Here is a 24,530-nt window from a genome sequence, read left to right as displayed (position 1 = left end):
TTGGGATTCAGACATATGTTAGTCATTAGCGTATCTTGTACTATGGTAGGATGCCCACGTGGTACCACGTGAATGGGCAGAAGGACAGCCTGGCTCATCTTCCTTGGTCCTCTCCATCAGCAGTGCTTTATTACCTGGATGCAGAGGGAGACTCCGTTCTTCCCAAAACAATGGCGATTTTGCACTTGGGATTCCCAGCTCCTAGGAACAGGAGAAAAGGGGCAGAGAGAACAAAGGGAAAGCTCTTATGTGACAATCTACTCAGAAGGTTCTATGCCCTTCAAGCTTATTTCTACTCCAAGAAAAAAACAAAAGGAGAGAATTATTTCATTCACTAAAATGATAACACTTAGTACATGCTGTACATCATTCAAGAGAAAGGATTAGACAAGGACAAGATTGGACTCCATTGATGAAAACTGCTGTGCCAAAATAACCAGATGCTAACGAAATGTGAAACAGCTGTGATGCTTAAGGCAGAAGTGATCGTGCCTTGTTTATGCCACTGTAAGCATTAGCTCTCCCGAAAGGCTGTACAGTTTTATATGTCTGGTGTAGTATCTTACATGTTCTTATCCCATCTTTAAAGATTTATTTATTATTATATATAAGTACACTGTAGCACTTGGGATTCCCAGTGTTGTCTGTCTTCAGACACACCAGAAGAGGGCATCAGATCTCATTACAGCTGATTGTGAGCCACCATGTGGTTGCTGGGATTTGAACTCAGGACCTTCAGAAGAGCAGTCAGTGCTCTTCCCCACTGAGTTATCTTGCCAGCCCCTGATCCCATCTTTAAATGGTAAGGTTATTTATTGGTTTATTAAGTATGAAAATTAGACAACAAAGTTATTCGATTTGAGTCTTATTTATCATACTTTTAAGGTCTGTGAGAATTCTTCCTTAGGACCTTGCAAAAACACACGGAAGGGCCAATGAGATGACTCAGAGGGTAAAGGTGCAGCCAAGAGTGACAAACTGACTCCTGCAAGTAGGTTGTCTTCTGACAACCATACATGCACTACAATATCATACATACATGCACACACACACACACACACACACATAAACACATACATACATACAGATGCAAGGTGAGGGTACCACCAGAGAGAAGATAAAGCTTGGGATGGTGAGGTTGTTGGGAGCTTGTGTGTGTGTGGGGGTGTTATGGGCCTTCAGAAAGAGGCAGTCTGCTTTTTACAGCATCACTTTCATCTGAAGCGTTGAAAGGCCCCACACTTGGGTCAGTGGCTCTCAAGACGCCACAGGGTGAAGTGGGCACAATTCTGTAGCTCTTACAGGCTTCAATCTAACTGAGGAGACACTAGGAAAACAGGGTACTATACACTGGAAACAACCCACAAACTAAAACTGAGCTGAAAGCTTTTCTAAAACCAATCTGGGAGGATTCAAAATGGCAGAATGGTGTCTGCCTTCCAACACCATTGGAATTCTCACTGAAATAAAGATGTAAAAATACAGTGAAGGCAAAATTGTAGAGAGAAGGAAACAGAAGAAGTGAAGCAGGATTGGAGCATTGGTGGCCACTGAAAGATGAGATTCCATTATCTGGAGAACATATGAGGGCAAGAGGACCAGGGAAATTGATAGAGACACAGGTGTCTAGACTATGACACAAGATCCTACAGAGCAAGTGGCCAAGGACATAAGCAGGAAAATGAAGCAATCTTCATTCTCATTAGAATGATACTGGGAAGAGGAACATACTGAGTTCACCACACAGAAATCAAATGACTTCACTCTGACACTGGGAGGCTGGAGTCGAAGCCAGCATCCCATCAGCCCAACATCCCATCAGCCAACTCTAAGGGATCTGAGAGCTGCCCCAATGAGAACCGACTTAAGGAGTGCTACACAGGAAAGAAATGTGCCTGGGAAAGAAGTCAATGCCAGTAACAAAAGAAACCTTAACTTTGCCTCCTTTTCTCATAAGAATAAATATAATATTTCAAAATATCAGTAACAAAGTGAAAATCCTAAAAGGTTTCAGAGAGAAGAAAACAAGGCACCTAAAAGGAAGGAGAATGGATTCTTGAGATCCTTTTCACAAACTGCAAGGGATGCTGGATAAAAAGACCATGACCAGAATTCTATACCTATCTCAACTATCCACTTTTGTGAGAGTAGAATAAGCATACACACCAGTGAGTATGATCTGATAATTTACCAGGCACACACTTTTTTCTCAAAGAGTTAAGAATCTAATCAAGCAAATTAGAGGAACAAATAAAGAAAAGGAAGCCAAAATATTAAAAAAAAAAAAAAAGATAGTATATCTTACACTGAAATGTACCTATAAAACAAACAGACCAGACTGGAGAAGAAACACTGGTGTCCATAGAGGTCTCTGGAAAGAAAAAAAAAGCCAGTCTGCAGAATTAAAGGAGCATGTCTGGAGTGGAAGCTTATAAAAGCAAATGATTCAATTAGAAAATAGCAATAAGATATCTAGTGTACACATGAAACACAGCCCCAATTCAAAACAAACTATACTGTGGAATGATTTTAAGTGTTAGGAAGCTGAACTAATGGACCTCAACAGAAAAAGTCTCTTTGGAGAATCCAGGTGGTTTGCATTGCACTGCTACAGAGGCTCATGGAATCTAGCAGGATACTCGGGCCAACACTGAACTCACCGCAGAGTGAGTGCTAAGTGCTGGTTTTGAAAGTTCAGGGTCACTCTGGGTCAATTTTAAGTGTGGTCACAGGAGAGAAACCAGTACTAGTGACCTGGGACATGCACAGGGATAAGCTGTAGTTGACACAGGGATGAAGGAAGGAAGGGATAAAGATAGAAAAAGAGGAGAAAGAATTCAGGACCTTACACTACAGAAGGGATCCTGAAGAGACATCATTACACAGGAATCAGAACTCTAAACTGCATTTAAAGTTTCTCTGTGGCTATAGCCCTGGCTGTCCTGGAACCTGGAACCAGGTTGGCTTCAAACTCAGAGATTTGCCTGCTTCTGCTTCCCCAGTGCTGGGATTGAAGGCATGCACCAACACACCCGGTACTAGAGTTACACTTTTAAGTTGGAATTATTTATTCCAATTTCTTGAGTTTGTTTATTTAATATGGAATAGATATAAATCTATTTAATTTTAAAACGCAGAGAGTTATAGTAAGAGCAGTCAAATTATCACCCTTCCAATTGAAGGGTAGATAACACCATCTTGATTGTGTTGATGGAGAGTGGGGAGAACTCGGGTCACCTTCAACTAGAGTAGAAATCAGAAATCTGCCACTGCTCTCCTCCAGGGCACATGCTGCCATGTGGCAGGACAGGGATGAGCAGGCTGGGAGATCTTATCTTATTTGTTACCATTGCAACTAGACAATAGGAACTTTAAAGAACATATCACAGCTAAGCAGAGTGTGAAATCCCAGCACTTGGGGGGCTAAGGTGGGAGCATCCGGAGTACCAGACTAGGGTGGGCTACATGGTGAGACTGTTCAACATCACTCCCTCAAAATGGTTAAAGAAAAGCAAAGCACATAAACAAATTATAGAGTCTGACTAGACGAGGAAGTCCAGATCTGGGTTTCTTTTTATTTCCCAATTTTCCTTTAATCTGAGCATAAAACTCACAACAGTGGAAAAGTCCTTTCCTGCTAGAGGGGCATTTTCTCACTTACAAGTTATTATGTGTAATTCTAGAAACCCTACATGCATGTTCTGCCTGGGAAATATTTAAATAGATCTTAAAAATACAAAATGGTTTTTTATCTGTGAAAGGAAGGGTTTGGGGAAAAAGGCAGAGAGCCTAAACTGAGTGGCTCCACTCATTCTCAGGCTGGCATCAAATCAAGGGCACACCTCGACGTGTACTTGAATCACAGTTATGAAGTCTCTATCGTCACAGCCACCAAAACTGTCTGAACAGGCAGTCATGGAGGCACAGGCATGATGTCTCTGGGTGACTACAAAGGAAGGGGTCTTCAAACTAACTGAAATAGGAAATTTCAAAAGCAAAACTGGCCAAAGGGACGCTACATTATTATTAGGGAATGAATATGTTAAGCAAAAATTTCTTTCTCATTTTCCCTGAACACACGACTTATTGTCTACATTTTGTGTACAATAAAATGTGGAACCATTTTTCCAGCCTTCTGGGCATTTGCAACACAATCTTATTACTAAATCCAATTGTTTCAAATACAGTGAAATGGAAACTATTATGTTAAAAAGCAATGAGTGTTTTTCATTAAAAGAAAAAGGCAAGCACTTCCCTGAGTATAAATGAGGAAAATGTGAAGTGACTGAAATAAAACATGTTACTAAGCCTCTAGAAGTCTGCTGAATTAGCGCTGGCACGAGGCTTCGGTTCAGCTGAGCACACTCGCTCTGTGTCAACCAATGCCATGGCTTAAATGTTAAATGTCCTCTCAAGACCCTGTGTTTAAAAAGAGTTGGTGCCAAAGTGGCACTGACAGGAGGCAACAGAACCATTGGGAGGTAGTGTTTAGTGGACGTTATTAAGTTATGTGGGGCAGGGCACCATGGGACCCTAGACCTATCTCCTACCCTATTTGCCTCATGGCTACAAGCTAAGCCAGGAGCTAAGTGCTTTATTCCGCCATTACCTCCCACCTCCTCCTCCCCATCCCTGACCCCTCCCATTGCCATTCAGCATCTGCTCCAGGGTCCACAGCAGTAGGGCCCGTGTGCTCATGGATTGGAGTCTCTAAGGCCATGAGCAGAAAGAAACCTCTCCTCTACACTAATTAGCTCAGACTTTATCTTAGTGACAGAAGCTGACCAGCAAGACCAACAGGAAGCAGGAGCTCTAGTATTCTGGACTTTGTTTTAAATGGCAACCTCTCTCTGTCATTGTGGATTGTAGCTAAAATTCCTTATCTGAAAATACTCAGCTGGGAGAGCTTTTTCCCTTTGTTTGCCCAGACTCTGTAACCATGTGAAGTTAAGTGCTGGTGCTGCATCTGGAAAAGCAGTTTGGGTTCTTAACCACTGAGCAATTTTTCCAGCCCTCATGAAGTCATGCTTCCATTCTGAGAGATTAATATAATGAGTAAAATGCTTTAATATAATGGCTCTCTTTGAATTCTTCAATAATATTTTTCTAGTTCAAGCCAGTACCTAGAGGTCCATAAGCCAAGGTTGATTCTATGCACCCCATGCAAGACACCACCTCCTTGGTGAGCATACGGCTGAAGATAGCAACAGAGCACTGACAGGATTTGTGGTTCATTTTCATTACAAGTCTTATCAGAAACTGACTTCAGAAGTGCAACCTGGGCTGGAGATGTGGCTCAGGGGGTACAGCGGTAGTCTAGCATGCATGAAGCTCTAGGTTCAACTCCAACACTGCATAAAAGTAAGTAAAATAAAACTGGGAGTGGTAGTACAGGCCAGTAGTCATAGCACTTGGGAGGTGGAGACAGGAGGATTGGAAGTTCAAGGCCACCCTGTGTCAGCAAAACAACCAGGCACAGTCTTCCCCACCACTCCTGGAGCTCTGACTCACACTCTTTCACTATTGAGAATGTACATCCTCTCCCCCCACCCCTCCCCTGGCCATGTCTCCCAATAGCATGACTTTCAGAATGGAAAAGACTTGGGCACTTTGTCATATAAGCCCTCAGTAGATTGCAGATGGAGAAAAAACATCAGGCAAAAAATTCTTTAATTTTGCCTTATCCATTAACACATAGAGAGTCACTTGGATTCTAAAATACAAAACTTGCCTCGTTTGCTGATCATTAAGTAGAGGAAGTCAGGGTAAATATACAATAGATAAAACTTAAAATATTTAGTAATTAACCTCCCTGATTCCGAAGACTGAGATGCAAATCCTCACAAATACATCAGCTTCCCCGAGCTCCAGGCTGTGTTTGGCAGGGACAGCAGCAGCTGGGACATCCTTCTAGAGAAGAGAACCCCTCTTTCATGTCATTTTAGTCACTGAACAGGATGCACAATGTCAGAAATGAGACAGGCTGTATGAAATGCAGAGTCCAGGGAACATCTCAGCATATCCGCGTGTCACAGGCCTTTCAAATGAAAACAGACGCCCCAGATAAGGATGTTTGCTCTCAACACAGACTTGTACTGAAAGATTGTTCAAGTGCCAGCATCCAGTCAAACTACAAAACCTATTCCCCTGATGCTGGCTCGTCAGCTTAACCTATCAGTCTCTTAACTTCACACGGTCATCAATCAAAGGTCAGTTTCTTACAGAGAGAAAGATGGAGCTAGCATTCTCATGACCGTTGTGTATGTGATCTGAACAGTGTGCGGAACACATGGCATCACACAGAGCACAGCCAGCCACCGGGAGTGAGGCCATTCCTTCTAACAACGTGGACTTTCTGGAGCAAACAATACTTAAGTTTAATTTGGCTTTAGCTCTAATATTAATGATTCGAGTCAGGATAAAAACAGTAAGAGTTAAGAAACATCTTATAATACAATTTCCACTTGGAAACGTTTATCAACCAATCCCAGGCTTACAGGAAAAAGGCACCCAGTGTGTTCTCTCCGAGCTCACGGCGTTTTTATTGGGAAAGCAGACCTTGGCTCACACTGAACTGTCTTTAGAAAGATCGACACTTACATAACGATTATTTAGTAAGTGGTAACTTCTGGTGCAAATGGATCAAAATTAATTCCAAATAGATTAGAGTTGAAGTTTTCAGAAACTAAAGAATCAACCTACAAACAACTATGAAAAATAACGTTTATAGATCTTTGGATTGGAATGTTGAAATTGAAAACTGTAAGTGTAGTTGCACTTGCTAGTGTGTGCCTGGTTTGTGGAGGCAGAAGGATCATGAGTCCCATTTCCTGAGTTTAAGGCCAGCCTGGGCTATATGAAGCCTCTGCCTCAAAAAAATAAAACAGACAACAAAAAAGATAGAAACACATAAAAACAAAAAACAACAACAAAGGAAACTATAAATGAAAGTAATAGAAAAAGATCGACTTTTTGTCAATATAAAATCATTTTATATTACAAAATAAAGGTAAATACCAAAAAAATGGAAAAATATTTCAGCATTTTAGACAAAATATTTTTAATATCTCTCTCTCTCTCTCTCTCTCTCTCTTTTTTTTTTTTTTTTGTTTTTTGAGACAGGGTTTCTCTGTGTAGCCCTGGCTGTCCTGGAACTCACTTTGTAGGCCAGGCTGGCCTCGAACTCAGAAATCCGCCTGCCTCTGCCTCCTGAGTGCTGGGATTAAAGGCGTGCGCCACCACGCCCGGCTTAATATCTCTTTAGAGTATTAAAACTACTTGAGAATCAGTGTAAGGATGAACAGTGGGCGTGTCTGCAGAAAGAAGAGATAAGAATTAAGGATGTGTTTCCAGCATTAACATTTACCAAACCTCAAGTGAAAGCAGGAATAAAAGCAACAATGAAATGGCATGCACAGGTCATGTCAAAGGCAATAGTACAGGAGCTTGTGGTTCACTACCCACCCCACATGTGGCTGGCAGGGGCACAGTAGGAAGCAGAGGCCAGTGTATGGACTTCACAGAAGCAGGGAGTTAGGGAAACAGGCACTTCCGCAGTAAAACCATTCCTAAGGAATACAACATGGCAACGCCCCCGAAAATTACAGACTCCCTCAGTCTCTGACCCTCCCAGCCAATTTCTATCATCTATATTTATCCTGTAACTATGGCTGTCCCTCTGTGAAATGGCAGGGGCATAAGAACACTGACTGCGGCAGTACTGATTGTGAAGAACACTCAGTCAGTTCCCAAGAGGACTGACTGTTCAAGCATGCTGTGCTGAGCCCATAACACAGGCTCTAAAGAGATGCAGAAGCTTTCTCTGCACCAACGCAGAAGAAAGACTTCATGATTATGTCTACAAGTAAGTCATGCCAACACTGTCTTTAGCATTGAAGACAAAAGGATTTTTATATACATATATATTCTCTCTCTGTGTGTAGGTGTGTGTGTGTGTATATATATATATATATACATATATATATATATATGTATATATTATTTCATTTTACTTAAGCCAAAACATGACATTAAAAACTCATAAAATATTAATTCAACTTGTAATATGGACACTAAAGAAGTCAGAAGGTTATCTAAATAGTGATGATATAGCATGCAGTTCAGTTAAAACATCCATTGCCAGGCAAAACAAAGCCACCAGCTGAGAGCCGGGAAATGGATGCAGAGAGAGGCAGTTCAGGGACCAAGGGACATTGCAATGTTAAGACAGGAAATAGTTCTTATAAACCATTTGAAAAAATGAGACTCATAAGGATTCTGAGAAGAAATGAAAGAGAGATTAAAGGTGGGGGAAGCCAACAGAGGATCATCAAGTGCTCTGAGGATACCCCAGTCAAGTGCTCCGAGGATGCTCAGAGTGGGTCAAACATCAAGTGCTCTGAGGATACCCCAGTCAAGTGCTCCGAGGATGCTCACAGTGGTTCAAACATCAAGTGCTCTGAGGATGCTCACAGTAGGACAAACATCAAGTGCTCATTGGATGCTCACAGTGGGGATGCTCTTCTCCACCCTCTCACTTCTAGTCACTGCTCTTTCTTTCTTCCTTGTTTGGTCATTATTTAATTGCTTTTGGTTTGAGTCAGGCTGTCACTGTATAGCCTAGACTTGTGATCCTTGCCTCAGCATCTGGATTGCTGGGATTCCAAGTCTGAGTTACCACACCCAGCTACTTTTCATATCTTGTCGAAATTTCCTGTTACCACCAAGTCTCCTAGTTGTATCTGAAGAAATGAAAGCCCAGCAGAGCCAGGGTCTCTTCACCATGACTCATACATAGGTGGGACTCAGAGCATCATGCCAGGAGCCCTTTATGGCCTGAGAGTTGAAGTTTGAAGAAAATGATTTTTTTTTTAAATCAAAAGCTGTAAGGATTATTACAGAATTACAACTGGTTCACAGGACAGGAATTGAAATTATAAGAAAATACATAGTTTCTTAGGGTAGGGTAAACAAGGATTAGGAGGAGAGATATTCAGGCACACACAGAGCAATATTAAGAGTGCATAACAGGGAGCATCATGGGATACCAGAAATGTGTCAGAGATAGCATGATAAAATGGAAAAAGCCTAACATTGAACTTGTAAGTAAGAACTTTAGCTCTGGAATCAAAATGGAGGATGTTGCTCAAACTGACTGATTCACTGCTTCATGAGTTTATTATCTGACAGGCTGGCATCATGAGGAAGTTACCGTCATAAATGCTTAAAATACAGAGTGCAAGACAGCTGTGGAAGATAGAAACTATTATAAAGTATTAAGAGTGGGGTGTGAGGTACGTTGGGAGCATCCTAGTGAGCTTCGGCTGTCACCCTGACAAAGCCCAGAGGCCTCTGAGAAGGAATCTCAGGGGAAGATTTCCCAGATCAGAATGAAATATGCTGATGGGCATGTCTGCAGGAGACCGTTTCCATTGTTAATGGACGTAGGAGGGTCTGGCCCACTGTGGGTGGCACTATTCCCTGGGCAGATGGTCCTGTATAATCATGTGCTTTAACCATAGTCACCCCCGTTTTCCATTCCTGTTCTCCTCTCCCACTGGTCCTCTTCCTCTTCCCAGATACTCCCCCACTGACCTTCAGAGTCTATATAAGAGAATATAGGTTTTTCTTTCTTTTCTTTTCTTTCTTTTTTTTTTAGGTCTAGTTAATCTTGCTTGAAATAACCACAATTCTTTCCAGTTCCATAAAAATGACATGTCTTTCTGCTTTATGGCTGAGTAGAAGTCTACTTTGTGTGTGTGTGTGTGTGTGTGTGTGTGTGTGTGTGTATCTCAAATCTTTTTCTCCTCTCTTCTTCCCTTCCCTTTCTTTCTGCTCTCTTTAGAGACCAGGTCTCAAAGAGCCCAGGCCAGTCTGGCCTCAAACTCAAGTGCTGGGATTCCAGCTATGAGTCAGTATACCTTGCTTATAGGGGACTGAGGACTAAACCCAGGCTAGGCCTACATACACTCTACCAGCTAAACCACTCTAACCCTACATTGTCTTTACCTAGTCATGGATGTGCTTGTATCTACCTAGTAAAACTGTATTAGCTTGAGCCTGGGAAGATGGCTCAGCAGTTGGGAACACTGGCTGTTCTTTGAGAGGACTTGGGTCCATTCCCAGCCCCCATAGGGCAGGTCACAATTGTGGCTCCAGTTTCAGCAGATCTGACTGCAGACGTGTGGTACACAGACACACAGGCAGGCAAGATACCTACAATCATTAACAAAGAAAACAAATGGCATTAGCCCCTGCTCAGAAGCCCAGACTCTGTGCCTCTGTTAGGAACTTCTCTTTCAGTAACTTCACTTTGATGCTTACTATGACTATGGTGGCCGTGGGTTCCTTACACCCCGGCAAATGGCACAAACCTAGAGCTAAGCTGTTTTAGCTGCACTGGGAGGATGCTTCCTATCAGCTACACAGGTCGAGGCTACCTTGACTCCCAGATATACCCTGGGGGAAATAAAGATGAAGGCACACGCTAATGAGATTTTTTGCTTGAACAATCATTGAGGGAAAAGAAAAGACTTGGATCTAAAATAACTTCTTGGCAGGTGGACAGCAAGGTCAGCTTTGCATGAGAAAATGGGACAATGGTATGCAAATGTGAGGTGAGCCTCTGAGGCCTCAGTCTATTGAAACCCTCTTCTAACCTTCTCTAAGGTGCTTTTGTTTGGCAGCCTGGGAAAACCTCTCCAAAGGGGAGTTTGGAGGTTTCTATCTAGCCCTTGAGGAAAAGGTTCTAAGAAAACAGGAGAAAGCCACAAGAAAGGAACTCTTTGGACCACAGAGAATCCTGCAGTGAGCCAGGGCTCTTCTCCAGTAAAATAGGAAACTGAAATCACACTGAATGGAAGCAGTAAGTCCTGCTGTAACTGCCTATTTTAGTTTTTCAGAAAGATAACTTTATGGGTTAAAATCATTTTAGTTTTCTCTCTTAGACAAGATAACTCAGTCACTCATTTCTGGAGCTTCTCCCCCCTCCCTCCCTCCTCACTCCCACCCCCAGCCCCACTCCCCTGGGCAGGGCCTATGGGCACTGGATGTGGTCAGTGCCTCTCTCTGGGATGACCAGGGCTTGGTGAACCACAGGCACTCTCTTGTTCCCTTCAGCTGAGTGGAAACGGATGATCCTGCAGTTTGGGAGCCAGACTGGAACTCCCTCCATCTGCATCCCAGGACATTTAGGAATTTGGATGGACTCCACAGGAAGGTTTTACAGAGCACTTAATCAAGGGCTCCGGAGGCTACGTTTCAGGAAAGCTCTCTTGGATCCAAGATAAAGGCGGGGTGTAAAATAGAAAACAAGAGTTGCCTGACTCAGAGAGGTCCTCTGATTTCCTCTGCGCTCCAGACGGCACCTCTCCCAGCTTAAACAGGTTGGTGCCTTCTTTTTTTTTTTCCCCACCCCTCCTTTTGGTCTGAATGTGCATTTCTGAAGATTTTTTTAAGCCCAAAGATATTGTATTTTTAGCTCGGTGGAGGATGGGGAACTTGGTACAGGAGAGTTTAAACAGTTATGTGTACCTGCTAAGACCATCTCTACACTGTACATGAGTGTACCAGGAAGGAGACGCTATTTCAATACCGTTGCTGGCTTGTACCGTGTTGTCAGGGAGCAGACAGGGCTTACCAGATCATTGCTTTCTGTTCTAAAATGATTATTAAAAGCATTTAGAAGTCTTCCTACATGTCTGCAGAAGGGTGCTCGCTGCCAACAGTCTCTTCCTATTCTAACTTTCTTACACTGTTAGAAAGTTATCCTTAATCTCAAATGCTCGTCCTTCTATCTTATTTGGCTCTATTGCTCTTTGACATCAAGTTGAAGATTTCTGGTAACAGGAAAGAACAAAGCTTATACTGTGTTAGCAGTTAATTCACAAACCGTGGAGGCTGCAGAAGTCTTCCTTGACAGAGCACCTTTAATTATGGAACAGTCCTTGCGGACTGCTGGTGCAGAGTTTCTGCATAATACAGAAACTCCCCCAGGGCCACATCCCCCAGGGAGCCTCCTCCGTGCTTTACTCAAGGAAGAGTGAGCAACTTTTTTTTTTTTTTTGAAGCTGAATGTTCTTTCCTGTACTGTTTTGAAATTCTGTTTTCCTGATTGATTCTGTAAGATCTGAGTTCTTTGAGAGATAAAAATAGTCAACTCAAGATAGAGGAGCTAAAAAAATAACAAATAACAAAACAAAAAACAGTAATAAAAACATGGAAAGTCATTATAATATTCATACTAGATTTGTGAATTCTGTGCAAGTTTTTCTTGTGCACTGCGCTGTTAATAGCCAGCGTGTGATTCCTGAGTGTGACACAGGAAACATATCGTCCACCCATTCTGCAGTAACAGCTTTAGATGCGGTGACAACACCTTTAGAGCCTGACAGATATTTAGTGAGCAGTTAGAGTGTCCCAGGCATGCTAGCGAAGCTTCAGTCACAGCCAGAACTCAAGCTGTCAGACTTCAGACGACTTAGAGCTCAGAAATACATTTTCTCCACAGGATGGAGTCAAATCTTTGCTTGAGAGTCTCCTGGGGAGGAAAAGTCCAAGCTAACTTATTCTCAGTGGGAGGGCAGCAAACAGTGCTGGGTACAGGGGTCGGTGAGAGCAGGAGAGGCGTGCCCAGGCATGGCAGAGTGCGTCAGAAACAGCTGGCAACTCAGCTCGGTATGTCTACTGTGTGGAGCATGGGGAGGAGGCGGTGGCAGGAAGGAGCCTTGGGTACCATTCCAAGGAGCTTTCGGTATGTCCATCTCAGGGAAAGTGAAGTAAGTGCCTTCCCAGCAAAGAGCTAACCAAGACAGTGGTAGAATGGCAAATTAGAGGCACAATACCAAGAAGAATGTTTGGACAAACAGTTGGTTTCTTACCAACTTGGACAAACAATAGTCAGATTCCATATAGAAAGAGAGCAGTATTAGGTGGTGGTGGTGGGGGCACTAAGGAGGCTAAAGCAGGAGGATTGCCAGTGATCTTCCAGACTAGCTGGAACTCGGGAATCTAGGTAAGCAAGAAGTTAAACATGGTGCTAGTTTTCAGTTTAGAGGGACCAGGGGACACAAGTACCGTCAGGCTTAGGAGGAAAGCTAGCTAGTGAGGCCTTCTTGTAGCAAAGTCAGCCAGTGACTCCATGCCAGTGCCAAGCTGATTTATTTAAATTAAAATTATAAGTAACTCCAGAATAAAAAAATTAAAACATTTCTTTTTCAAATACGTAAAACAACTCATTTTAATTTATTATAGATATACTCTACAAGACTTAAGTTTTATCTATAAAACTGCAACATATCTTCTGCTCTTTGCTTAAATTTTGTATTATAACCCAGACTGGTGACTCCATGATTACAGTGCTTGCTGCACAAGTATGAGGACGAGCATTTGGGTCCCCAGTGTGCGTGTCAATGAGGGTGGGCCCTGCAGCCCATCCACAGCTCCAACACTTACAAGGGGCAGAATAGATGTCTGCAGCAAGCTGGCTAGTCAGAACAGCTCTGCTGGTGAGCTCTGGGTTCAACTGAGAGACCTTACCTCAATAAATGAGGAGACAGTAATCTAATGACTCGACACATCATCTTTAACGTCTAGATACATGCACACACATGTGCACACATGTGAACACACACACATGCATGCAGACCACACACACAAATGCATACAAAAACACAAAACAACTCATATTACTTAAAAGTCTTAAAGTTTACCTAGGATTTAGTGACTAAGAGCTGGGATACTGTCTGTTGACCATGAACCAATGCCATTTCCAACATGTGAGAGCTAGGCTCACACATGTGACAGCCACAGTATACTCTCTAGAGAAAACACAAGCCACGAACTGGGCAAAAGCTGCTTCCTTTTACTCAATGCTGAATGGAGTGCCCTGTGTTCTTCTTGTCATCCAGCTCGGTACCATGGCTCTGGAGCTGAACCAGTCAGCGGAATACTATTATGAGGAGAATGAGATGAACTACACTCACGACTACAGCCAGTACGAAGTGATCTGCATAAAAGAAGAGGTCAGGCAGTTCGCAAAAGTCTTCCTGCCTGCCTTCTTCACAGTGGCCTTTGTCACTGGGCTCGCAGGGAACTCCGTAGTTGTGGCGATTTACGCCTATTACAAGAAGCAGAGGACCAAGACCGATGTGTACATCCTGAACCTGGCTGTAGCAGACTTGTTACTTCTGATCACGCTGCCTTTCTGGGCAGTTAATGCAGTTCACGGATGGATTCTAGGCAAAATGATGTGCAAAGTAACGTCAGCCCTGTACACGGTAAACTTTGTCTCTGGGATGCAGTTCCTGGCTTGTATCAGCATTGACAGATATTGGGCAATTACCAAAGCCCCCAGCCAATCAGGAGCGGGGAGACCCTGTTGGATCATCTGTTGCTGTGTGTGGATGGCCGCCATCTTGCTGAGCATACCCCAGCTGGTTTTTTACACAGTGAATCAGAATGCTAGGTGCACTCCCATCTTTCCCCACCACCTAGGAACATCCCTGAAAGCATCCATTCAGATGCTGGAAATCGGCATCGGCTTTGTGGTCCCGTTTCTCATCATGGGCGTGTGCTATGCCAGTACCGCCAGGGCGCTCATCAAGATGCCCAACATTAAAAAGTCTCGCCCCCTCAGGGTTCTGCTCGCGGTGGTGGTGGTTTTCATTGTCACCCAGCTGCCCTATAACGTTGTTAAGTTCTGCCAAGCCATAGATGCCATCTACCTGCTGATCACCAGCTGCGATATGAGCAAACGCATGGATGTCGCCATCCAAGTCACAGAGAGCATCGCGCTCTTCCACAGCTGCCTCAACCCCATCCTGTATGTCTTCATGGGGGCCTCCTTCAAAAACTATATCATGAAAGTGGCCAAGAAATATGGATCCTGGAGAAGACAGAGACAGAACGTGGAAGAAATTCCTTTTGATTCTGAGGGTCCTACAGAGCCAACCAGTTCTTTTACCATTTAAATATAAAACTGCTCTCTGCCTCTGCTTTTTGCTTAGACACACACACACACACACACACACACACACACACACAAAGTGATGTTTCCTCCTCAAATAAAATATTTGTGTTACACCGAGACCCAACCATCAACAAATACTGTTGTTGCAATTTATAACAAAGAAGGAGTAAGGGGTGGGGCAGGGTAAGGAAGACAGACGCCAGAGAGTAAACAAGTGGGCAAAGTGTGGAAACTAAATCTAATGACAGGAAAACAGCTTGGCAGGAGGGAGAAACAACGCATTGTGCCACAAAGAGGAAGTCTGTGTGTGTGTGTGTGTGTGATGGGAGGGGGGTGTTTTGCATCTTCACCACAGTGGTGGTTATTCAAATCTGACAGCAACTGTAATTCTGTAATATAAAACCCTGGGTAATGCGTGCCCACGACCATCCTGTACTATCTCTGTAACTTCCTGTGAGTAAACAACTTCATAATAAAAAGTTAAAAGAAGAAACATCATGCTGTGAGCCTAGCAACCTAAAACCAATTAATAAAGAAACTTATGCTAAGAGAAATTTATAATTATCTGTAATTATTTAAAATTTAATAAGTTCTTTCTGCAAAATTTCAATGCTTAAGTAATCGCAACAAAACTTACTCTTTTTATTTTTTGTTTGTTTCTTAATTTATAAGTGATTTTATAACATAACATATAAGAAAGAATGGCAATTAAAGAAAAAGGCCAAACCCATAAAGATGTTCACACATCCTGGTAAGTTCCTATGCATGCCATTTGCTTTCATGATGTCACCAAAGAAATTATCCAACTACACCACTGGGTTCATCACGCATATTCTAGAAACCAGCCTTAAAAATCATTGTTATCTAGAGTCTAATTTTATAACTTCCTAAAGAACTTGCCCATGTTTGTTGGCCATTACTGAGAACTAGTGAACAAATATACTATCCTATGTATAAAGTTTACTTTTCACTTAAACACCTGTAATTAGGCAATAAAATATGTAACACACGTACCATTGTCACTGATAATTAAGACTGAACCCAAAACACATGCTAAGCTTGTGTTCTACCACCACCGGACACCCTAGACCCCACAACTTATCAAATTACCTTTCTCTTGGTACTGTTTCTAAGTTTGATAATTGTTTCAGAGGCAGAATTTACAGCTGTGATCATGCAGCAGTGTGTGGGAAACCCGGGCACTGCCCAACAGTGGGGTGACAGATCACAGAGAGCACTCACCGCTGCTCCACCACTTCTTGCCGTTAACTATATAGCCACCTCCATCTCTCTGGATGGTGCATTCGATGTTCGTGGCATCGCTTGATGAGACGTTGGGCTCTAGAAAGGAACAATGGCTTGGTTCACAGGCAGGCAGAAATCAGTCCTTAGCCAAGGAGGCTTAGACAGAAAGGACAAATTCTTCGAGGACAGAGGCACAGTGTTTATTATTATTAATATTACTTTTCTTATCCTTCCCCCTTGGTCTTTTGCGAATATAGACAGTGTAAGCATTTAATGCGTATGAGTGGGAAGATGGAGGAACGAGGTGTAGGGTTGGTACTGACAGTTGTGTCCCTCGTGCCTTTGGTCACATCTGAGTCGGCTAACTAACTCGTCATTTTTCTAATCACCAAAAATAGATAAAACCACTGACTTTGACTTTCTACAATGGGAGTTTGCTTTTACTACAGGCAGGCTGGGTTTCTCTACTGTCATTAACAAGTTCTCTCTGTGCCTTGTAAGTGCTACTGGGAATGTGTTGGCCAGGTCACACTTGCAACATTCAAATCTTCTCACCACTTAGGCCTCCAGAATGATTTCTGTACAAAACCCTTAAACATCCGTAAATTCTGCTTACTGTATGGCATTTAGGAATCAGTCAGCTCTCTCTTTGTTCCTATATTGTTCTTATGATTCTTTATTTAATTTATTTTTGGGTTTGAGCATATACACGACTGTGTGTGTATTAGTATTAATGTGTTTACATATTTAAACATGTGTGTATATGGACACAACTCACAACTTTAGTTGTCATTTCTCCTCAGGTCCTTGTTCACCCTGGGCTTTCCCCGCCCCCTTTGGAGACAGGGTCTGTCATTGGCTGGTATTGGCCTGGTACTTGGTGATTGGCTAGCTTGGCCAGCCAGTAAGTCTCATGGATCTTCCTGTCTTTGCACCCACCAGTGCTGTGATTACAACTTTGTGTTACAACAACAAACTTTTTATGTGGATTCTGGGAATGGAAATCAGGTCACGTACTTGTGTGGCAAACAATGCACAGGTCGAGCCGTGTCCCCAGCCCTCCCCTGCTCCTTGAAGTACTTCATGAATTTTGTTCTAAAGCTCCAGACGCTATTTTCAGAGATGAGGGTGGAAGGCTTATTTCATGACCTTAGCTTGGTGCTTTGTAAACACGGTCATTACATCATTCTGTAGGGGTTTAATACGTGCCTTTTGATGATTCAAGTAGAAAGAATTTTGTTATTATATAAACAATTGTAGAAAATAATAAAATCTGGCCATCAGTGAAAGGTCATATTATGACCAAAGCAAACTGAATTTAATTCAAAACTCAATTTGAGAAGATAATTTTCATCTTTAAAGGAACTTTTGAATTACTTTTTCCAGAGCACAAGCGTGCCGACACCATTCTCCTCAGCATGCCCCTGGCTTTCTGTTCCACACTGTGGCTTCAGTAAGCTTTTCACAGGTCTGAGCTCTGTTTTTCTAGGGTTATAGAATAGGTGAATAGTTTATATTCACATAAATATCACAAAGGTGACTATCAAGGCACAGCAACTGCAGAAACAACGTAATTTAAAAGACACCACCCAACTGCTGACACTGAAGCAGACTACCAGAATACACCTGGAACCCTCTCACAGGAGCGGAGTGTTTATCCTGAACGTGTTAGGATGCCAGCATTCCAAACCAGACTCAAACACAATTTCTGGCTGTAGGCAAAGTTGGCTACAGCCGACCTACATCCCACACTGCTTCAGTCCATCATCCACACTAACCCAGGATGGTGATGAGAGGAGACAGGCCATGACTTGCTCCTACCTGTCATACAGAAGACGGAGGTGATATCGCCACGCAGGAGAGGCTCCAGCCACTGCTTCTTCTGCTGCTCGCTGCCATACAGGTGCAGTACCTCCATGTTGCCTGTGTCTGCAAGTGAGAACGAAGTGTTTGACCTTTGAAACGACCAGTCCTAAATCCATCTTATGGATTAATCTCTTATGGAGATAATGCCGACAATATGCTTTTAATGAAAGTGTTTGTTGATGAAAATATTCTGTAATGCACATTAAATATAACATTTAATGGTGATGCTGTACTACGTGGCATTCGGTTCATATTTCTTTAAATTTTTCTGAATCTCAGATGCTTGCTCAGTTCATTCCATCGACTTTACAGAGGTCTACCTCAATTAGGACTGAAGTAGCCATTCCTGACCTAAACTCTGCCTGCTGTGACTGTCTGCTGTGTTTCCCGAGCTCCTGGAGAGGAACTGATGTTCCATACTGAGCCTCCAGCTCCTACGTGTGCACGCTGTTCCTCGGGCATGCATGTTGAACCAGGCCTCTGTGAAAGTCTGTTAGTCGTGGGTAAGTAGCTGCTTATGAGCTGTGTTCTCTGCAAGAACCTCTCTGAACTCACCCACTCTGAGAGACCTCTTTGTCCTGAACTGCAGCAATTCTTATCCATCTTTCATAGCTTGGTTTGTTTGTTTGGTTTGGTTTTTTTGTGACAGGGTTTCTCTGTGTGTCCCTGGCTGTCCTGGAACTCATTCTGTAGATCAGGCTGGACTCAGAACTCGGGGATCTATTTTACAGCTTGTTTGTTCAGTTTGTCTCTGAGGCAGGTTTTCTCGGTGTAGCCCTGGCTGGCATCACATTCCTGCTTCTGCCTCATTAGTGCTGGTATTCCAGCACGTGCTCTAAGACAGGTCTTACCTGGTACACCTTTCCTCTGTGAAAGACAGAATCCCTGCCCTGCAGGGGAGCAGAAGCCCCGGAGGATGCACTCGATCCCCTCAGTCTTGAGCAGTGGGTGCCTAGCAGTGTCTAGACAGCACCCGTCACCCATTCCCCCTCACAGTAGAAGAAGATCTCAGTTATTGTGAGCAAGATGCTCTCTCTGCTTTGCTCTCACTTCCAGCCCTGTAAAATGGTCTTAGAATTCTGACGGAATCTTCTGGAGATTTTAAGGAAGTTTTCAGTGTCACCTTCTGGGACTTGGGGGATGGTTGCTCAAATGCTGATAAAACTGACAATTACAAATCAAGCAAGATATATTGGCAAGTGCTAGAGAGATGTTTTGGGGCTAAGGGTGCTTCCTGTTCTTACAGAAGATCTAGTGCAGTGCCCACCGCCATATCAGGTGGCTCACGATAGTTTGTACCTCCAGCTCCAGGGATCCTACTTGCTTTTTAGGACACTTGCATACACATAGGCATGCACACACATAAACAAGAGTTTTTAAGGGCTGGAGAGATGGCTCAGTGGGTAAGAGCACTGACTGCTCTTCCAAAGGTCCTGAGTTCAAATCCCAGCAACCACATGGTGGCTCACAACCATCCGTAATGAGATCTGATGCCCTCTTCCTGTGTGTCTGAAGACAGCTACAGTGTACTTAGATATAATAATAAATAAATCTTTTTAAAAAAAGAGTTTTTAAAAATTTTAAAACCATCCTTTAAAAAATACACCTTTATACTCTGCTTAGATACTAATACTGAATCAAGAGCAACAGAGTTCCTAGCAGATCAATACAAACCTAACATTGTTTTTAAGCGAGGGAGAAGTCCTCAATTATAATCAACAGAATGGATTATCTGCTTTCTTTGCTTGTTTGAAATTTGGTGTTACTTGTTATAGTTCAAACAAAATAAAGAATTGAAACTTTTCAAAATTAAGCTGGAAGCAATGGCACACATTGGTAATGCTAGCATTCGGATGTAGGGGCAGGATGGAGGCAGAGGGTCAGGAGTTCAAGATTATTCTTGGCTACTTATTAAATGTGAGGACAGCCTGGGCTACATGAGATCCTCCTTAAAAGAGAAAGAATACAAAGTTATCAGTTTTACTCTGAGAAACTGACAACATTTTTTATTTATGGTTTGGGGAAAAGTCTATTTTAAAAAACTCAGCTCAAAGGCCCTAAATTATTGTAGTCACAGGTTTGGAGATTAAAATAGCTATTTCAGCACTCTAATACACAACATATACAGATTTTTGAAGGGAAGAAACAGAAAGGCAAACTGGAAGGGTGTGCACGCTTCCTAAGCTTGGGATCTGGGTAGAAGTCAAGCATCTGGCAGAGTGCAGTCAACCCCGGCCCCAGCGCTGTTAGTCTGCCCGGAAAACACCCCAGCACGCAGCATCCCACACTCGGCAACAGCTCTACCTCAAAAGGAGACTCTTGCTTTCTTGGCTTTCCTTGTCTTTCTGCTTGAGAGAATTGCTTAGTCATTTCTTAGTCAAAAACTAATTTTAAATTGTCAACAATCTGAGATATTATTTAAGCAGAACAACTAACAGACTTGTGACATTTCAATCTTAGGAAAACCCCCATGAGTGTCTGGTGACAAGTGACTTCACAAATGAAATGGGGAGACCACAGCAGGGCTGCAAGCAAGCTTCGGCAGTCAACCTTGGCACATTATGCTTGACCCATTACTGTGCCACAACTCTACATAGTAGAATATGTCTAACACACTCTAAAAACAGAACAAAACTAATACATTAGGTATAGAAGACATCTGGCCAGGCGGTGGTGGCGCACACCTTTAATCCCAGCACTCGGGAGGCAGAGGCAGGCAGATTTCTAAGTTCGAGACCAGCCTGCTCTACAGAGTGAGTTCCAGGACATCCAGGGTTACACAGAGAAACCCTGTCTCAGAAAAACCAAAAAAAAAAAAAAAAAAAAAGAAGACATCTGAATGTCACATGTAGTAAGGAAAGGTAGTTTCATGAGACTTGTGTTAGATAAACATAATATATATTTATATATGTTATATATTACATATATATAATATAATATAGGAGGAATATGTATCCATCTACCTACATGCTACATATTGGGTGGCAACATAAGGCATGTCTTATTAGGAAGAGTAGGGAAAAAAGCTTTGAACTTCAGGATTTCCAGTTCATTTCCTTTTATATAAAATCACACAGCATATGCAGTGTGTCCTAACAGCATGGAAGGTTTGGGGTAAGATCTTAGGACACTGAGGACACGTTTCTCTTACCATAGATAGCCTCTTGACCGATTACAGTGCAGGGCAGCAGAGACTTGAGAAATTGGTGCAGACAGAAGGGAGACTTTGCCAGGAATAAGCACTATCTTCTAGAAGCCTATCAACTGACCTGAATTTTACACACAAGGGAGTCAGTTTAGCATGAGCCACTTTGCTAAGCCTGGACTCCTCTCTGGGATCCACTACACTTGCATACCCACTTCTGTTGGTTCAACATGGTGCCAACTCTTCTGGGGAAAGCCTTCACACCAGAGCCATATAATAAAAGGCAGTTCTGAGTCCCTTGAACAGGGCATTATAGGAAATTCTGCCATTTGAGTTTACAGTGTTCTGGAAACATGGCTGCGAGCCCTTGACAGAAACAAAGGCAGCCTTCTGGGAAAAAGTTTCACACAATGGAGAGACTGGGAGTTTAACTAGCTATAGAAATACCCAACCCCAACCAGGAAGTGGGGTGTTTACATAGCCAGTCCTCTTGGTGGCTACTTCTGGCTACTGGCAGTCTTAATGTAATGATGCTGATTAAAAGAACAGCCCACTGAGGACCTCAACTCCACTTGTATACTGCATTTGGAGTAGCTGTGAAACTATGCTCACGTTTGTTCGGGAATGACTTTGTATAGGAAAACCTTCCTTATTAAAAAAAGATTTTAGACCCTGTTCAAAATGTTAAAGAACACTATGTGTAGTCACCTGGTGCTTGGCAGTTAAAAACATCTGGAGCAAAAAAGCATTTTCCTGTCTCTTCAGCAATCAAGGCATAGTCCACCTGGCTGAGACCGCTCACAGCTGGCAAGAACAAATTCCACAGGCCCTCTGCTTTGGCTATTTCCTGTCAAGGGGATGGACAAGTGATTACAATTTACCAAACAAAGTAGGTTATTTTAAACAGTTATTGGTGGTAATGCTTTTTGAAATATAAAAGCATTTAAGGATGTTATTTCATTGTATAGCAACTCACTGAAAGTCAGCAGTTGCTTAATAATTAAGGAAATGTCTTGCTTTCCAGGCTCCCTTAGTCTTGGCTCTAAAACTACATTTGCACACTTAAACGCTTCTCATTCAGACAGAATGGTTACAACGACCCCCACACACACATTTGAGTGTAAATCTTACATGCATTACAGGTTAAGATCTGAAAACATGTTACCTGCATGTGACCTGACACCATACTGCACAAATGTCCTGCTTGGCCTTGCTCCTTGCTGGACAAACCCAGGACCTTGCATGGACAAGAGAGGAGCTCTCCCACTAAGTCAGAGCCCAGCTTCTGTGTCCCACAGCCTGCTCTGGCTTCAGCTCACTTCAGAGATGGTGAGCAAGGAGCAGCATAATGAGACTAGTGCATCAGAGCCACAGTCAGGAGGCCAAGTAGGACAGGTCTGATAGTCGCTCTTTTCTCCCCTCCCCTCCCCTCCCCTCCCCTCCCCTTCCCTCCCCTCCCCTCCCCTCCCCTCACCCCACTTGCTTCCTTTCTATCCACAAAGGAACTCATACAGCAGCTCTGGCTCACTATGTAGCCCAGGCTAGCCTCTAACTTGCAGCAATCCTCCACCTTCAGCCTCAGCTCCCCTCCCAAGTGCTAGCTGAATTACAGGTGTGGGTCACCACAAACAAATAAGATTTTTAAAAACCCAGATTTTAAAAAACCTTGTATTTTTAAGAAAGTTATTTCTGATGGCCAGACATAGTGTTATATGCCTTTAATCCTAGCACTTGGGAGACTGAGGCAGGTGGGTCTCTTTGAGTTTGAGGCTAGCCTGGTCTACAAATCAAATTCCAGAACAGCCATGGCTACACAGAGAAACCCTGTCTTGAAAAACAAGAGACAAAAAACAAACCAAAACAAACACCCCAAAAAAAGAGTTATTCCTGGAGCATGAGGTATCATGCCTATCATCCAGACACTTGGGCAGCAGAAGCAGGAGGACTGCCACGAGTTGAGTCCAGCCTGATCAATGTATCAAGACCATAAAGAAAAGGGAAAAGTTATTATCATTGAGGTTATCCTTTATCTACATGACGATGATAATTAAGGGCCCCCAAACATGCAGCTCCCCATGTTGAGTGCCTTCTTGTCTCTCTTACCTTTAGTTTTTCGATCACTAAGGGGTGTCCCCACTTTTCCGCTGAGTTTCCACTTTGAGCATAGTATTCAGCTACTTCCTTAAGACAGTGAAGAGAAAATGATTAGACCAAGTTAGTACAAAGCCACAATGTCATGAAAACCATGAGTGTGTGTGTGTGTGTGTGTGTGCACGCGCTCGCGTGTGCTGGCGCATTCAAATATGTGTGGGCTGGAACTCCTAATTCTGCATCAGCTGCCTAAGCGCTGGGATTACAGGCATGTGTCACCATCCTGGTTAGTAATGTTTCTTTTTATTAATAGGTGCAGAATAAAAAAACTTCTAAATATTTGTTCATCAAAAATTATTCTGATCCGGGCGTGGTGGCACAGGCCTTTAATCCCGGCACTCGGGAGGCAGAGGCAGGCAGATTTCTGACTTCGAGGCCAGCCTGGTCTACAAAGTGAGTTCCAGGACAGCCAGGGCTACACAGAGAAACCCTGTCTTGAAAAACCAAACAAAAAAAATTATTCTGCCTCGATATTAGACAGTAATAGACAGTAATAATCTGATTCCCAAGGTTTACATATTCTGTCTCCAGCAACATGGTACACAGTGGGCATAGAAACCTCTCAACTAAAAAGGCTGGGTGAGGCCGGGTGTGGTGGCACAGGCCTTTAATCCCGGCACTCGGGAGGCAGAGGCAGGCAGATTTCAGAGTTCAAGGCCAGCCTACAAAGTGAGTTACCAGGACAGCCAGGACTAAACAGAGAAACCCTGTCTCAAAAAAAAAAAAAAAAAAAAAAAAAAAGGCTGGGTGAAGTGTTACCAGTTGAAGATATATTAAGTAATGCACAGTTGTTCTGGAAGAAAACAACAAAACAGCTTCATCCTTCAGGCAGGCAGGAGGATGGGAACTAAAGTTTGTCCTCTGGGCTATGGAGGCTGACCTAGGCCTTGGTTCTCAATGGGCCACATCAGTCGGGCACAGGCTCATGATAAGGCCAGGGGCTGGACAGAGCATTTGGAACTTTGGTTCCATCAAAGCCAGGAGGCTTGAGAAGTGAAACCCAAGGAGGGAACAAATAGAACAGAGAAACACACAGAAAATCTGCACCTTTGGAGGCACAGCCTGGGGAGAAAGCCTTCACACAGCTCTCCGTTTGCAGTGAAACAGAAGAGAGAAATGTCAGGCTCAGAAACCTGCCTTCATCCAAGCCTGGGA

At 43.1% G+C, this 24,530-nt stretch overlaps 2 protein-coding genes across 3 annotated transcripts in view; one reads left to right on the top strand and one right to left on the bottom strand.

Annotated features, from left to right (window-relative positions):
- The window catches only part of Ackr4 (atypical chemokine receptor 4), a 28,962-nt gene extending 12,981 nt beyond the window's left edge, over window positions 1–15,981 (top strand). The window contains exons 1-3 of one of the 2 annotated variants that reach the window (XM_006511735.4): window positions 10,723–10,864; window positions 11,119–11,384; window positions 13,908–15,981. In XM_006511735.4, the coding sequence (XP_006511798.1) occupies window positions 13,917–14,969 (1,053 nt within the window). In that variant the 5' untranslated portion in view covers window positions 10,723–10,864; window positions 11,119–11,384; window positions 13,908–13,916 and the 3' untranslated portion in view covers window positions 14,970–15,981. Of the gene's footprint in view, window positions 1–10,722; window positions 10,865–11,118; window positions 11,385–13,907 lie in introns of those variants that run through there. The other variant, NM_145700.2, reaches the window with a different exon arrangement.
- The window catches only part of Acad11 (acyl-Coenzyme A dehydrogenase family, member 11), a 63,933-nt gene that overhangs the window by 13,994 nt on the left and 25,409 nt on the right, over window positions 1–24,530 (bottom strand). Inside the window, exons 10-14 of the mRNA NM_175324.4 lie at window positions 23,328–23,405; window positions 21,933–22,071; window positions 18,035–18,142; window positions 16,211–16,309; window positions 135–201 (exon numbers count right to left, since the gene is read on the bottom strand). Coding sequence (NP_780533.2) covers window positions 135–201; window positions 16,211–16,309; window positions 18,035–18,142; window positions 21,933–22,071; window positions 23,328–23,405 — 491 coding nt within the window. The remainder of the gene's footprint in view (window positions 1–134; window positions 202–16,210; window positions 16,310–18,034; window positions 18,143–21,932; window positions 22,072–23,327; window positions 23,406–24,530) is intronic.

This window comes from Mus musculus, chromosome 9 (assembly GCF_000001635.26).
Source record: "Mus musculus strain C57BL/6J chromosome 9, GRCm38.p6 C57BL/6J".
Classification (NCBI taxonomy): domain Eukaryota; kingdom Metazoa; phylum Chordata; class Mammalia; order Rodentia; family Muridae; genus Mus; species Mus musculus.
Note: the sequence above shows the minus strand (reverse complement) of the source record. Positions and strands in the feature narration are given on the sequence as shown.